This window comes from Aptenodytes forsteri, unplaced genomic scaffold, assembly GCF_000699145.1.
Source record: "Aptenodytes forsteri isolate BGI_AS27 unplaced genomic scaffold, ASM69914v1 Scaffold284, whole genome shotgun sequence".
Lineage (NCBI taxonomy): Eukaryota > Metazoa > Chordata > Aves > Sphenisciformes > Spheniscidae > Aptenodytes > Aptenodytes forsteri.
Window position 1 is genome coordinate 960234 of NW_008794445.1, and position 12785 is coordinate 973018.

General features: G+C 44.1%; 1 protein-coding gene across 1 annotated transcript in view; it reads right to left on the reverse strand.

Moving 5' to 3' along the window:
• Positions 1 to 839: 839 nt before the first annotated feature.
• MYH9 (myosin heavy chain 9) overlaps positions 840 to 12785 on the reverse strand; it is a 72594-nt gene continuing 60648 nt past the window's right edge. Inside the window, exons 28-41 of the mRNA XM_009289938.1 lie at positions 12108 to 12314; positions 11043 to 11147; positions 9659 to 9811; positions 9048 to 9296; positions 8339 to 8551; positions 7413 to 7625; positions 6896 to 7057; positions 6072 to 6200; positions 5177 to 5265; positions 4858 to 4981; positions 3556 to 3764; positions 3021 to 3129; positions 2532 to 2704; positions 840 to 2358 (exon numbers count right to left, since the gene is read on the reverse strand). Of these exons, the coding sequence (XP_009288213.1) occupies positions 2241 to 2358; positions 2532 to 2704; positions 3021 to 3129; positions 3556 to 3764; positions 4858 to 4981; positions 5177 to 5265; positions 6072 to 6200; positions 6896 to 7057; positions 7413 to 7625; positions 8339 to 8551; positions 9048 to 9296; positions 9659 to 9811; positions 11043 to 11147; positions 12108 to 12314 (2253 nt within the window). The 3' untranslated portion in view covers positions 840 to 2240. The remainder of the gene's footprint in view (positions 2359 to 2531; positions 2705 to 3020; positions 3130 to 3555; positions 3765 to 4857; positions 4982 to 5176; positions 5266 to 6071; positions 6201 to 6895; positions 7058 to 7412; positions 7626 to 8338; positions 8552 to 9047; positions 9297 to 9658; positions 9812 to 11042; positions 11148 to 12107; positions 12315 to 12785) is intronic.

Sequence of the window (12785 nt, forward strand, 5' to 3'; positions counted from 1 at the left end):
TGGCCTTGGCAGCAGCACTTGCCGGCTGCACCGTACCCCTCGTGGTGAACACCAGCACTTCCTTCCCCATTACTTCCACCCAGGGTCTGACCCAGCCTCAACTGCAACTTCTAACTCAGACTTTCTCATCAAGGTTTAAAACTCTGCCAACACGGGATGAAAGGGACCAGGTTACAATTATCAGGTGCTGGTGTCACGCTCTGGCTTTTTATGCCATGGCTGTAGCACCAGAATACCTGAGCACCTGGGGCAGTTTGAGGGGCCACGGACCAGAAGATGAATAGAGCCACAAGTTCCTTAACTTCTAGCAAAAATGCAACAAAAAGTAGATTTTCTGGGGACAAGCTGGAAGATGAGTGAAAGGCAATTTTGATAATCCATTGATAAAACAGACTTCTAGACATCTATCACCTCCTCCACTAACCTCACTTTCCAGTGACTCCAGAGACTGGAAAGAAAAGTGAAGAAGAGAGTTTGTTTGCACAGTTGTTAGTTACTGACTCAGAAATACCATCTTCAGGCCAAGAACAGAACTAGTTTGGCTCAAATTCACAGCCTCGTGTTTTGAATAGGTAACTCTCTGAAAGCACACAAACAAGGTGCATTATCTTCCTCCGAAACCCCCAGTGTTGGCCGCTGCCAGCTGCCCCAGTAACACACCGAGGGTACTGCGACACCTGATGTCAGCTACGGAGAGTCACTCAGCGTCAGGGGAGGTCTGCAGCGCTGCTGACAGGACAGGCCGATGCTCTGACACCACAGCCGCTACCTCTGGAGGCGACGCATATGGTCTTCACTGCACCTAGGGAAGGAGGGAACGGCAACACACGCACAGAGACTGCAGCACATGGATAATCTTTATTGGTAACATCAGTGGAGCACCAGTAAACCATTACTGACTGTAGTGGTGACACACAGCTGAGGCACATGCTAAGGCACTTTTATTATATAAAAAAAATTTAAATTTTTTTGTGACAGCAATTGGGACACGAGGCTCCTGCATTTAGAGCGCTTCAGGCATACAGTATGGCGCTTCATATTTAATTATTTTTACTTCGCTCATAAGTAGGTCTAAATGCAGCATATACAATATGGTTAAGAATACAGGTAAATCCAGCAACCAGTGTACGGTGTAGAAAAGTAAAGACTATCTATATATAACCATGGTCCCAATAGAAAGGCAGTGATAAAGACCTTTATTTTTTTCTTAATTACTTATTACGAGAGATACAAAGGCCTTACATATATCTGTGCAGATTAAAGGGTTTTTAATATACTCTTAGTCAATGGTGCACAATAACTAATCCCAACCCCTGGTTACAGAGCAGGTGCAAGAGGCTTGGACATGTCAATAAAAGAAGGATTTCCCTCCCCTTATCCCCACCCTCTGCCCACTACCCTATTAAATTCCCCTAGATTCTGTCTATTACCATTAAATATATTTGGTCCCCCAGAGATTCTCAGACAAGCACAAGGACATTGTTCTGCTTCCCCAGCCTGTCATTAACTACTGGTCCACGCTACCTTAGATGAAACCGCTCAGAGGCAGAGACACTAACAGGACATCATTGCACTTCAGAGATCTGTCCAGACAGTAAAAATAAGAGGAGGGAAAAAAAAAAAAAAAGACAACTTTGGCAAGTCCTCCAGGTAACTGGTCCTGAGAGGAGCTTCCCTCTTCACCCCTCCCTGGAAACATATGAAAGAAGAAAGGGCAAATTGCCATGGTCAAAGCACACCGTTTTTCCTGAAACTGCTCCCAAACCATGTGGGTGGGCAGATTAAAAGAGGCAGAAGTCTGAGGTCACTGAACATGATTGCCGAAAGCAAACAAAGAGGGAGGGGAAAGAATACAGGAAGGAGCTTCCCTGCAGCTAGAATCGAAGACAAAAGGAGATTTACAGCAAAAATAATCTTTCCCTAACCCCACTCCCTCCAAACTGTGTAAGGATTCACCAGCAGACATGGCACGGACAGTTCTATAGGCCTTTGTAGTGGCCAAACTGCTGGTCAGATTTCAGAGCCCTGACTCTTTGGCATTAAATACAAAGAGGATTAGGAAACTGGAAAGAGGAGGAAACTAGGAACACAGATGCCCAATAGCTCCAGACACACAGAGCTGGGCTTGCTCTGCAGATCCCCAGCCAGTTCAGGAGGAGAGGGTTTGCTGAAAGTCCAATGGAAGAGGGGAGGGTGGATGGGTCACTCCATCAGGTGTAACCTGGGTCAAATGGGAGGACTTATTCAGTAGCTTTGGCATCACCAGCATCTGCCTTGCCGTCCACTTCCTCATCGGAGCACTCTCCTGCACCCTTCCTGACAATTCGACGTGTCACGACAAACGGCAGGTCCCCGCGCCTAGGGAAGAATGGACAGTACGTCAGTAACACAAGGTTTCACTAAACTCATGAGACAGGGCAGGCTTTGGAAAGAGGTGAGGAAGTACCTGGCCACGCTGTTTGCTGTGGGCAGTTACAGCAAGGCTATGCTGGACTGGCGGCCAAGGTATTGTACCAAATGCTCCGCCTTACCTGAGTTTGCTCTTCAGGGAGCTGACTTCTCTATTCATTGCATCAGCTGTTTCAGTGGCATCCTCCAGCTCACGCTGGAGCTTCCTACGGGATGCATTGGCTCGCTGGGCCTCCTCTTCTGCTTCCTCAAGCTGGCGTTTCAGCTGCTTCAAGCGCATGTTCGCCTTGTCCGCCTGAGCATGTACGGGAAAGAGATCAGTGTTTCCCCAGAGTTACAGCACAGTAGTTAGAGCAGCAAAAAGCAGGGTTTCCAAAGGCCCCTCTTCCCTCTCTGAAGGGAGCTGCCTAGGACTTGACAGCTCCAAGCTTTTCCTTAAAAGTATTACATTTTCATCTGTGTCATCTTGTAATTATCACAGTGAGGGAAAAGAAGAGAAATCTATAGGAAGGTTAATGCTAGACCCCTCTTACATGCAGATGATGCCTTGGTCATAGAAGGGAAATCCTCCCACCAGAAGACTTGCCAATGCTGCAGGTAACTATACGCACCTGATCTTTGAATTGCTCAGCATTACGCCTCTCATCATCCACCTGCAGCAAGATATCTTTCAGCTTCTTCTCGGCACGGCGCACCTGCTTGCTGGCAGCCTGGCGCTCCCTACACAGAAATACAGCGATGCTCAGACAAGAGCTTATCTCCCGTTGTCCCCAACAAGATGACCTGACTTGGGCAAGTTAGAAACAAGGAAGATAGCAAAAATCCTCCTAACTTAGAAAAAAAGGGATGGGAGGCAATGTTTCCCAGAAATGACCAAAAGGCATTGATGTCACACAGATGACCCTTCCTGAAGCTACAGAGGGACAGCAAGTGTATCACAGCTGCAGTTTTAGGAGTGGTTAAGTCTGGAAGAAGCTAGAAGTCTCTACAGTGAAAAACAAGGAAGGTTTGTCAAGATCTTACATCTGTACTACCCAGTATACCTAGGATGGAGCCCTCACTCAGACAAATCAGAATTTGTTCAGAAGAGCTTAAAATGCCAGAGTGGGTGGAAGCTTGTAAGACAGAGTTTCTACTAGGACATACTTTGTCTCCATGTCCAACTGCTCTTCCAGCTGCACTATCTTTGCTTCCAAGGCCGTGATAGTAGCCTTGTACTTTGACTTCACTGCACTCTCCATCTCCTGCAGTTTAAGCTTAAGCTCCTTGTTCTGGCGCTCCATCTGCTGGCGAGCGTTCTCATTCTTCTGTGCATTGCTACGCTCAGCATTCAGGTCGGCATTCATCTGATCAATCTGCAGAAAGAAGAAGTACTCAGCATATCGAGCGCTCCAGCCTGAAAGGCTGATTTATTTCTCAGACACATGCTGACACACAAAGAAAAATGACCCTCAGGGTGAGCTGAATACCTGGAATAACTCAGATGCAGAGGGAGCTGTCTGTAGGCAGGGCACTTCTCAAAGTATCTTAGTTTACCCAGATTTTCAAAGTAATTCCTTGAATAACAGGTTTATCAACCTCCTCTTAGGGCTAAATTTGCCAATCACATACAATGCTGTCTGGGTGAAGGCCATGGTTTGGCACTTAACACAGTAATTATCAGCCTTAGTGAATTACAAAAATCCTGAGGCAAGTGGATCCAATACATGTGCTTTACTAATTTATCATTTATTTGCTGTCTGTCTACTTCCACTACAAAGAAACAGCTTAAAAATACTGACTTTCAAAGGCTAAAGGGCAAGAACTCACTCCACTTCCAAGCCAGGGCTCTGGCTGACAGTCAACCAAGTAGAGAACTATGCTCTCATCCACCAGAGTGAACAAGCCGTTTGGAAAACCATCAGCCTAGCTCCTTGCCTTTGGAGCGCTAAGAAAACAACATGCTTGACTCTCAAAGTTGGGCAGATAAAACATGGCAGAGAACAGACAGATTAAGATCATGGTTTCTATAGCAGCCTAACAAATTCCATATGGTTAGCCCATTTGAAGCAGCGTAAGACTGGCAGAAAAGTCATTTTCCAAACACATTGTGGCACTGTTCAGCATGACAAGTTGGAGCAGCTCGCTACAGATCACCTTTCTCATAATTCCTTAATACAGCAAAAAGGGACTGGGAGTTGTTGTTGTGTTTGGTTTTTTTAATAAACTTGGGAGACTGTTCCAGCTACTCAATGTTTTAAATGATCGGAAACAGTGAGTTAACGTCAGCTCTGACTGCCCACCCTTTTTTCTGTATTGTGGTATTCAGGTGTTTCATCTTGCTTGTATATACAGACTTCTGAGGGCCTGTACTGTACACAAAGCAGCAGCTGGCATTACTCAGAGTGCAGCTTGACAGTTTACACAGACTAGAGAACCCCTACTGGCACATGCAGCCTGAAGAGGTACCTGAAGATTTGCCTTCTTGAGCCGGTCATTGATTATCTCTGTGTTGCCCTGTTCTTCTTCTAACTCCTCCTCCAGCTGAGCTATCCGGGCCTCCAGGCGTCTCTTTTCCTCCATGGCCAGTGCTCTATAGGACACAGAATCATTAAAGCAGTGTTGGTGGCATTAATCCCTTGGTGAAAATTCACCTCTTCTAGTTTTACAAAATAAGCTCAGTCTTTCAAAAGCAGAGGGGATACAGTGCAGTCTACAAAAAAATAACAGCCTGCAAACTGTTTTCTCAAACCAGCTCCTCCACCCTTACACAGGGAACATTACTCACCCTTTACCACTGTTGTTGGCAATCTCATCAGCCAGCTCATCCCTTTCTTGCTGGGCCTGGCGCTTGGCACGCTCAGCAGCTGCAAGTTCCTGGAATGAAAACGAGACGGTCAGTGATCCAATGGGAAGCTACCAATTAATGCAGCGTAGAAAAAAGTAGTTACAGTACTGGGTGGTATGGTCTCTAGTTAGATCCAGACTTAATTATAAGACATGGTCTGTTCCCCACCCACCCCACAGCTTCCTTTGTTTTGCACATGCCTATCACAGCTGTCAAGAAAGGGCCAAATTCTGCATTTTGAAGTGGACTTCGTATTTGAGCAAAGCAAAAAGTACAAAAGAAAGGAAATAACCACTCAAGCTTAGACTGCTACACTTAGTTCTTGGCCAAAGAAAACAAACGAACACCCTTGACTTGCATGCATATTCCATTACCTCCTGCAATTGAATCATCTCTGCCTCCATGCTCTTCAACTTCTTCTCATTTTCTTTGGCCTGTGCCAAGATCTCTTCTGGGCCTGGCGCTTGGCACGCTCAGCAGCTGCAAGTTCCTGGAATGAAAACGAGACGGTCAGTGATCCAATGGGAAGCTACCAATTAATGCAGCGTAGAAAAAAGTAGTTACAGTACTGGGTGGTATGGTCTCTAGTTAGATCCAGACTTAATTATAAGACATGGTCTGTTCCCCACCCACCCCACAGCTTCCTTTGTTTTGCACATGCCTATCACAGCTGTCAAGAAAGGGCCAAATTCTGCATTTTGAAGTGGACTTCGTATTTGAGGAAAGCAAAAAGTACAAAAGAAAGGAAATAACCACTCAAGCTTAGACTGCTACACTTAGTTCTTGGCCAAAGAAAACAAACGAACACCCTTGACTTGCATGCATATTCCATTACCTCCTGCAATTGAATCATCTCTGCCTCCATGCTCTTCAACTTCTTCTCATTTTCTTTGGCCTGTGCCAAGATCTCTTCTCTGGAAGTACGTGTGTCCTCCAGCTCCCGCATGTAATCCTTCATTTGTGCCTGAAAAGGGAGAACAAAAAAAGGATGCATTTCAGAGCATCCACATTAACAAATTGGGTTTGTCTGTGTTACTGGAAACGTGGAGGGAAAACGGAAACAGGGATTCATTAATCTTCAGCTACCAAAAAGGTTGCTGTAAAAACAAACAGAATCATCCTTTTCCCATTTCCCAAGTAACAAGGAGAAGTAGTAATGGAAGCAAACAGAACTGCTTGAATGCAGAAAAAAATAAAATCTTGTCAGATACAGGGAGGGGGGAAGGGAGGGTACAGGAAGCTTTCTAGTGAAGCAATGGAATGGACAGTCTAGGGAGGATTTGGAGTTTTTCCGAAGAACAGATCAGACAAATGCCTGTAGGAATTACAAAAGCATAACAGAACTGTCTTGGGGCAGGAGAAGGCCTAAATGATATTTAAGTCCCTCCAGCTTTGCAGCTCCACAAGCCTTTCCAAAAACACTGACATGAGGCAGGCACTAGAGTGGACTTTCCCTACAGCTTGTCTCCCAGGGAGTGAAACAGGCAGATCAGGGTTAGAAGAATATCTGAAATGCCAATAAATCTTTCACGGTAAAATGCTACAAGGTTCTGCTGCTCTTGTGACACTGATGCATGGTTCTCATGAGGTGAAATCTTGTATCCCATTTCCCTGGGTAAATTCTCTACACTGACAGCTAAAACAGTTGCAGCGTCTCACCTGCAGTTTGCGGAGCTGCTTGATGGCTTCTTCACGGTTCTTGTTAGCAGTGTCTATATGGCTTTCCAAATCCTTCAGATCCATCTCTAGCTTCTTCCTGGCAGCCACAGCAATGGAGCGCTGTTTTCGTTCATCTTCCAATTCCACCTCCATCTCCCGCACCTGTATAGAGAAATACAGGCATCATCATTTCAGCTCCTTAATTTCCCAGCAGCTAATTTTCACATCCCCCTTTCAAACTGTACGTAAGTGCAAACATGTGACTTGTTTTCATTCTTCCTGGCAGGGGAATGGGGCTAACATTCCTCACTAATAAAGCTACATGGGTTCCTTTGACAGACAAAGGCTGTTTGAACAATCACACACACAACGGGGAAAGTCTCTCACAGCTTTGCAGCGCTGCCTGGAGAGTTACCATTAACAAGAATCTGTGGATTGGCAGTGTCTGTCTAACCATCTTTGGACACAAGTGCCTTTGTGTACGGAACACTTTCAGGATTTACAGAGCAATTCTTACTTGTCTAATCAGCTGTTTCTTCTTCTCTTCATTCTGTTCATCACGACCCTGGAGGTCCCGGTCAAACTGTGCCTTCATGGCCTGTTGGTTCACTTCTAGCCGCAGTTTGGCATCCTCTGTGGCCTGCAGTTCATCCTCCAGCTCTTCCAGCTGTGTCTTCATCTCCTCCACCTGCTGCTCCAGGGCTCGCTTAGCCTTCTCCAGCTCATGGACCTACAGCACAGTACCACACGTGAGGTTTCCTCAAAGAATGCTCTTAGGATAGGTGAAATTGTCTGCAAAAAAGTCTAAGAAGAGCCACTCACGTAAGACATGTTACAAGAACACTGTATCTGTCCCTTGTATTAGGGCAGAGATACCCCTCAAAGCCAGCTGCTCGCATACCTGCAAGCTGCCAGTACGAACCACAATTGCCTATTAGTTCTGGTCATGTATGTGTGGTGGTGGGGAGAAAGAGAAAAGCATTTGTTAGCCCAGTCCTGACCTACTGCAGACTTATCAGAGCTGGACACCTCAGGTTCTGACAGAATTCAAGAAAAATTTTTTAGCCTCCGAATTTTTTCTTTTCCTTCCTGCTTATCATAACATTTTTTGTCTTGAAATATTGGGGTTACTGTCTTCCATTGCCTGGCTAATCCCTGTATTTTACATATCAGGCTCACATCATACCTTCATCTCTGCCACAACGATACTAGTTAATTGTCAGTTTTCCACTACCTCATTTGGGTCATTTCCAGGCTCTTCCAACCCATCCTTCTCACTTATTAATGTAATACAAACATGACATTCACAAGTTCACGATATGGCCAGTATTCTCTACTACGTTCCTCTGTGTTCATCACACTAGCATAAGCTTTTTGCAGTATTAAACTAACAGTATCACCTGTGTGACATTTCTTGCCCAGACATTTTAACTTCATACTTACACTTTTCCCAACATCATCCTTTGAACTCATCAGGTCTTCCATCTCTGCACGGAACTGCTTATTAATTCGTTCCAGCTCAGCTTTCTGCTCTATGGCTTCTTCCAGGGCTCTGGCCAGGGAGAGTGCCTTAGTCTCCTTCTCACGGGCTTCTGCCTCAGCACGGTCCCGTTCTTCTGCGTACTTGGCAGAGATGTTTTTCTCCTCTGCCAATAGCTACAAGAGCACAGCATCACTATTCTGCGAAATTACTGACAATTTTCTAACAAGGTAAACGTGCATCTTTTCGTTAGTGCCTTCTTAATAGTGTTCTGCCACGGAGAGAAGGAACCAAGAAAATGCAGCTTCAAAGAATGAAGCATGCCATCCCACCTTTCATAACTGTGCTGACCCCAAATGAACAAACTTCTGATTCCCTAGGCCTTCAACCTATTATTTCCAACTTCCTCTCAAAGATGATCTTCAAACAACACATTGAACTTCATCTTGGTCTTGATATAAATGTTATCCCTTTGGGAAAAGGAGCATCACTAAACTTCTTATGCATGGAACAGAATTAATTTACTTCTATGAAAGCTTATTTCTCCACTCTATATGCTATGCCTTAGTTCAGAAATAAATATGCATTCTCCAAGCAGCGTTGCTTAGATATTCTTAAGGCAGACCTGTCAATAGGATGCATCTACTGAATGCCCAGTGACTGAAGTCATACCTGATCAAACTTCTTCTGCTTCTTCTCTAGGTTGGAAACGGTCTGCCGCTGATGATCGAGGTCCACGGTGAGGTCATCCAGCTCTTGCTGCAGGCGGGTCTTTGTTTTTTCCAGCTTGTCATATGCAGCTGTCTTCTCTTCGTAACGCTGGCTCAAGCCCTCCCAGTCCTTCTGCAGCTTCTTCCTTGCTTCCTCTGCTGACTCAAGGCAGCCCAGACCATCATCCATCTTCTTCTTTGCATCTATTGCCTGAAGGACAGAAAAGATCGCACATGAAGCCATGCCACAGATAATGCTATAGCATTTACTGGCACCAGAAGTTGAGGAAATAAGTCTGCTCGTTTCCGAAGGTACTACTCCCCCCCTCAAATACTACTATATGACTGAATTCCCAAAGGAATTCCTGGATAGAAATCTACAAGCAGTTTGTATGATTATCATCAGAGACGTCTTCATTTCCTCTCTCACCCAAATCAGCAGGATCACCCTTTCCCAGGAAAGGTTCTGTTACTGGAAGTTAATTCTGCATTTAGATTTTACTTCCTTCAAGACAGAGTTGCACTTATGCTTTGTCTCAAAAGTCATTGGCTTATGGGATGCAGACTCTGTACCTGTTGCTGAAGAATAGAGATCTGTTTCTCCAGGTTTCTCTTTGTCTCCTCTTCTTCTTCCAGTTGCTCTTTGAAACTGTTCTTCTCATCCTCCGTTTGCTTCAGCTTAGTGCTGAGGCTCAGTTTTAGGCGAGTCTCCTCCTGCAGCAGCTCCTATAAAGCAAACACCCCAGTGGAATTCAGCACCACTCCTTGGCTTTAAAGGCTCACAATCCTCACCCACTCTCTCCAGAACGAGTACTTCTGAAGTTGAGTTTAAGTATGCAACTTATTTCACAGATAAGACAACCAAAGACAGAATTTAAATAATTGTCTTCCAGTGAGTCAGTACAGAAACAAAATATTCAGAAGGGTCCTATTCTGTCGTACACTCTAATGATTAAAGTATACTACTTCACCACACAAGCCACCCACAGTCCTTTCTGGAGTCCTCTGAGTAGCACACAAAGCACTAAAACCTTTCTCAACGATAGTATGACTGTACTCTGCTACATGACTTTCTCATATTCAAGTATCAAAGAAAGTGACAACAGGCTAAAGTGATTTAGCATGGTTAAAACCAACGTTGGTCTTAGCAGAATTGTAAGACACTGGTCATTTACCAACTTAGGGCACCAAGACTTATTGACTTACGCTGCCAGTGCTTGAGCTGAAGGATCTGTAGACTAATAAGCCTGGTCTTTAAACTAATGCCTAATTTTTGTATTGTGCACTATCTTTGAGTCTTTTTTAAAAAGAGTAATAAGTAGACAGAACATCAATAACTCTTCAAGGTTACTTAGTATCTGAGGTTTGGCGCACTCTTCCTTTCCCTTCCAACCTTCTGCTTGGTACTCCGTGCTTTACTAAGAGTCATACTCTATTAACTGTAAATGGTTGTTTTATCCCAAAGTATAAGACTAAGCATGATTTTTTTCCTGAAAAAATATCAAGTGATTTGAATCTCTCACTTCCCCAACATCCACTGGGAAATACAATTTTCTGCTTAACTTACAAATTTACCAGAAATCTCACACACACACAAAAACCCTGTCAAATACTTGACTATGAAGACCTCAAACAAGAACCTAACATTCCAGTGCAGTTCTAGCATTGAAGAGCTCTCAAGCAGAAAGGTGATAGAGGATGACTTCAAAATCTAAGACAGCGAAAGTTACATATGTTCCACATACTGAGGAAGCAGAAGGAAGATAAACAGCTTGTTTCTGTAGAAATGCTCTCAATACCATGCAATATAATCCCTTAGCACAAAAAGCCAGACCCAGTCCTTTGAAATACTGTATATCTGGTATTTAATGGTGTCCAGAGTGATTTCTCACTTTAAGAATTTGTAACGGACACTGGCTGCACCACACACAGATGCCTCGGCTTCCAAAGCTCTCACCTGTGTATCCTGAAGCTGTGATTCCAGGGCAGAGAAGTCCTTTGCTAATTTGATTGATTTGCTGTCAGACTGGTTCAAAAGACCTGTGACATTGTCCAACTCGACCTGAAGGAGAGATCAGAATATCAGTTATTAAATGCATCAGCAAAACAAAGCCAGGAACAGGTGACCAGCTATGAGACCCAAAAGTGAAAACTGAGGCACCTCTCAACAGTAAGGCATGTATATAATCTCTCAGGGGAATGAATGCATCATTTCCAAAGTCCCAGGGATGAAATATGAGAAGTCGAAAAGGGATTTTTACTGTTGCAAGAGCCTTCTGGTTTTGGTTGTTTGGGTTTTTTTTAAGGCCTATATGAGATTTTGGACAGCCTGGCAAGAATTTTAAAAGCTTCTATTAAATTAACTCTCTTCTATTTCATACTACCTGCTTCAGGACTGCATCTAGAGCCTCAAAATTACATTTTCACACTCCAAAAGATAGTGCACACACCGGCAATGCTCAACTTTTAATGACAACCCCCCATAAAGGAGAAGGCAGAAGACAATGCTCTGTGTGAATCAAAGGGATTTGTTGTTCCCTTGAAGAAACCAGGAGAAAATCCTAAATTTCCACATCGACCTTGAGCCACCCCTCATCACCATCAATCGCATTACAAAGCTTCAAGACACTGTCTTCCAAATTAGTTACACAATCATCAATCTGTTTGTGCCACTCTAGGTTCACAAGCAGCTGAATGTTTACAGAACTGTACTGTACAAACTGCTGCACGCTGAAGGGGAGCAGACACACTGACACTTTAAGGCTTACAAAACTCAAATGGCAATTGGTTACCTCATCTCATGGCTGCTCATGACAAGTGACATCAATCCAAAGGTCCTGCCCTGACAATGAGTTGAGTCTGCATAGTCCTTGGGAAGCAAACTATGGATTTGCTTTTTGTAGGAACATTATCCTTAGGATGAACAAGATTTTTGAACTAGTTATGGGGAGGTACCATCCTACAACCTTTTCTCTCTAGCCCTGGACTGAATCAGAAGCTCAGGAAAACCCATGCCACTCACCTGCAATTTGTTAACCCTCTCAGCCAGTTCAGTCTTCACTCTTTCACCTTCTGTAAATTTCACCTGCAGTTCTTGGAGCTGAGCATCTACTTTTTTCCGCTTGTGCTCAGCATCCCCTTTGCCCTGCAGAAGAACCTTCACCTCATTGGACAGTTCAGCCCTCTCACTTTCCAGAGCTTGTTTTGCTTTTTCAAGATTTGCTTTCACCTGAAGAGGAGGGGGAAAAAAAAAAAGCAAAACCCTTGAGACTTTAGATATGGCAGGATCCTTCCACTGAGTACATTTTTTTTCCCCAACAAGCAAACTAATGTTGCATGTTTAGCAGCTAAGTTGTAGACTGCTTACTCAGAAAAAACAAGCAGGAGACAATTTAACAATCAGAGAAGACAACAATACAGGAGATAGTCCTCCACCACCAGATTTCCAAATTAAAAGTTGTACAAGTCAACAAGTGCTAGTAGTGAAAAGAATGTCTTGGCTATGCAGTATAACATGCCTGATGGGAAAAAAGAATGAACGCAACTATTTAAAACAACTTCATATATGCTTCAGAGTGAAAAATGATCTACCAAGGGAAGAGCAGCACATGTATCAGAAGCCTGGTATCATGAACACTTCATGTTCTTCTGCAGCTTTAAGACATGGTCATAGAGCAGCTATCATTTCAGGGAGGTTGAC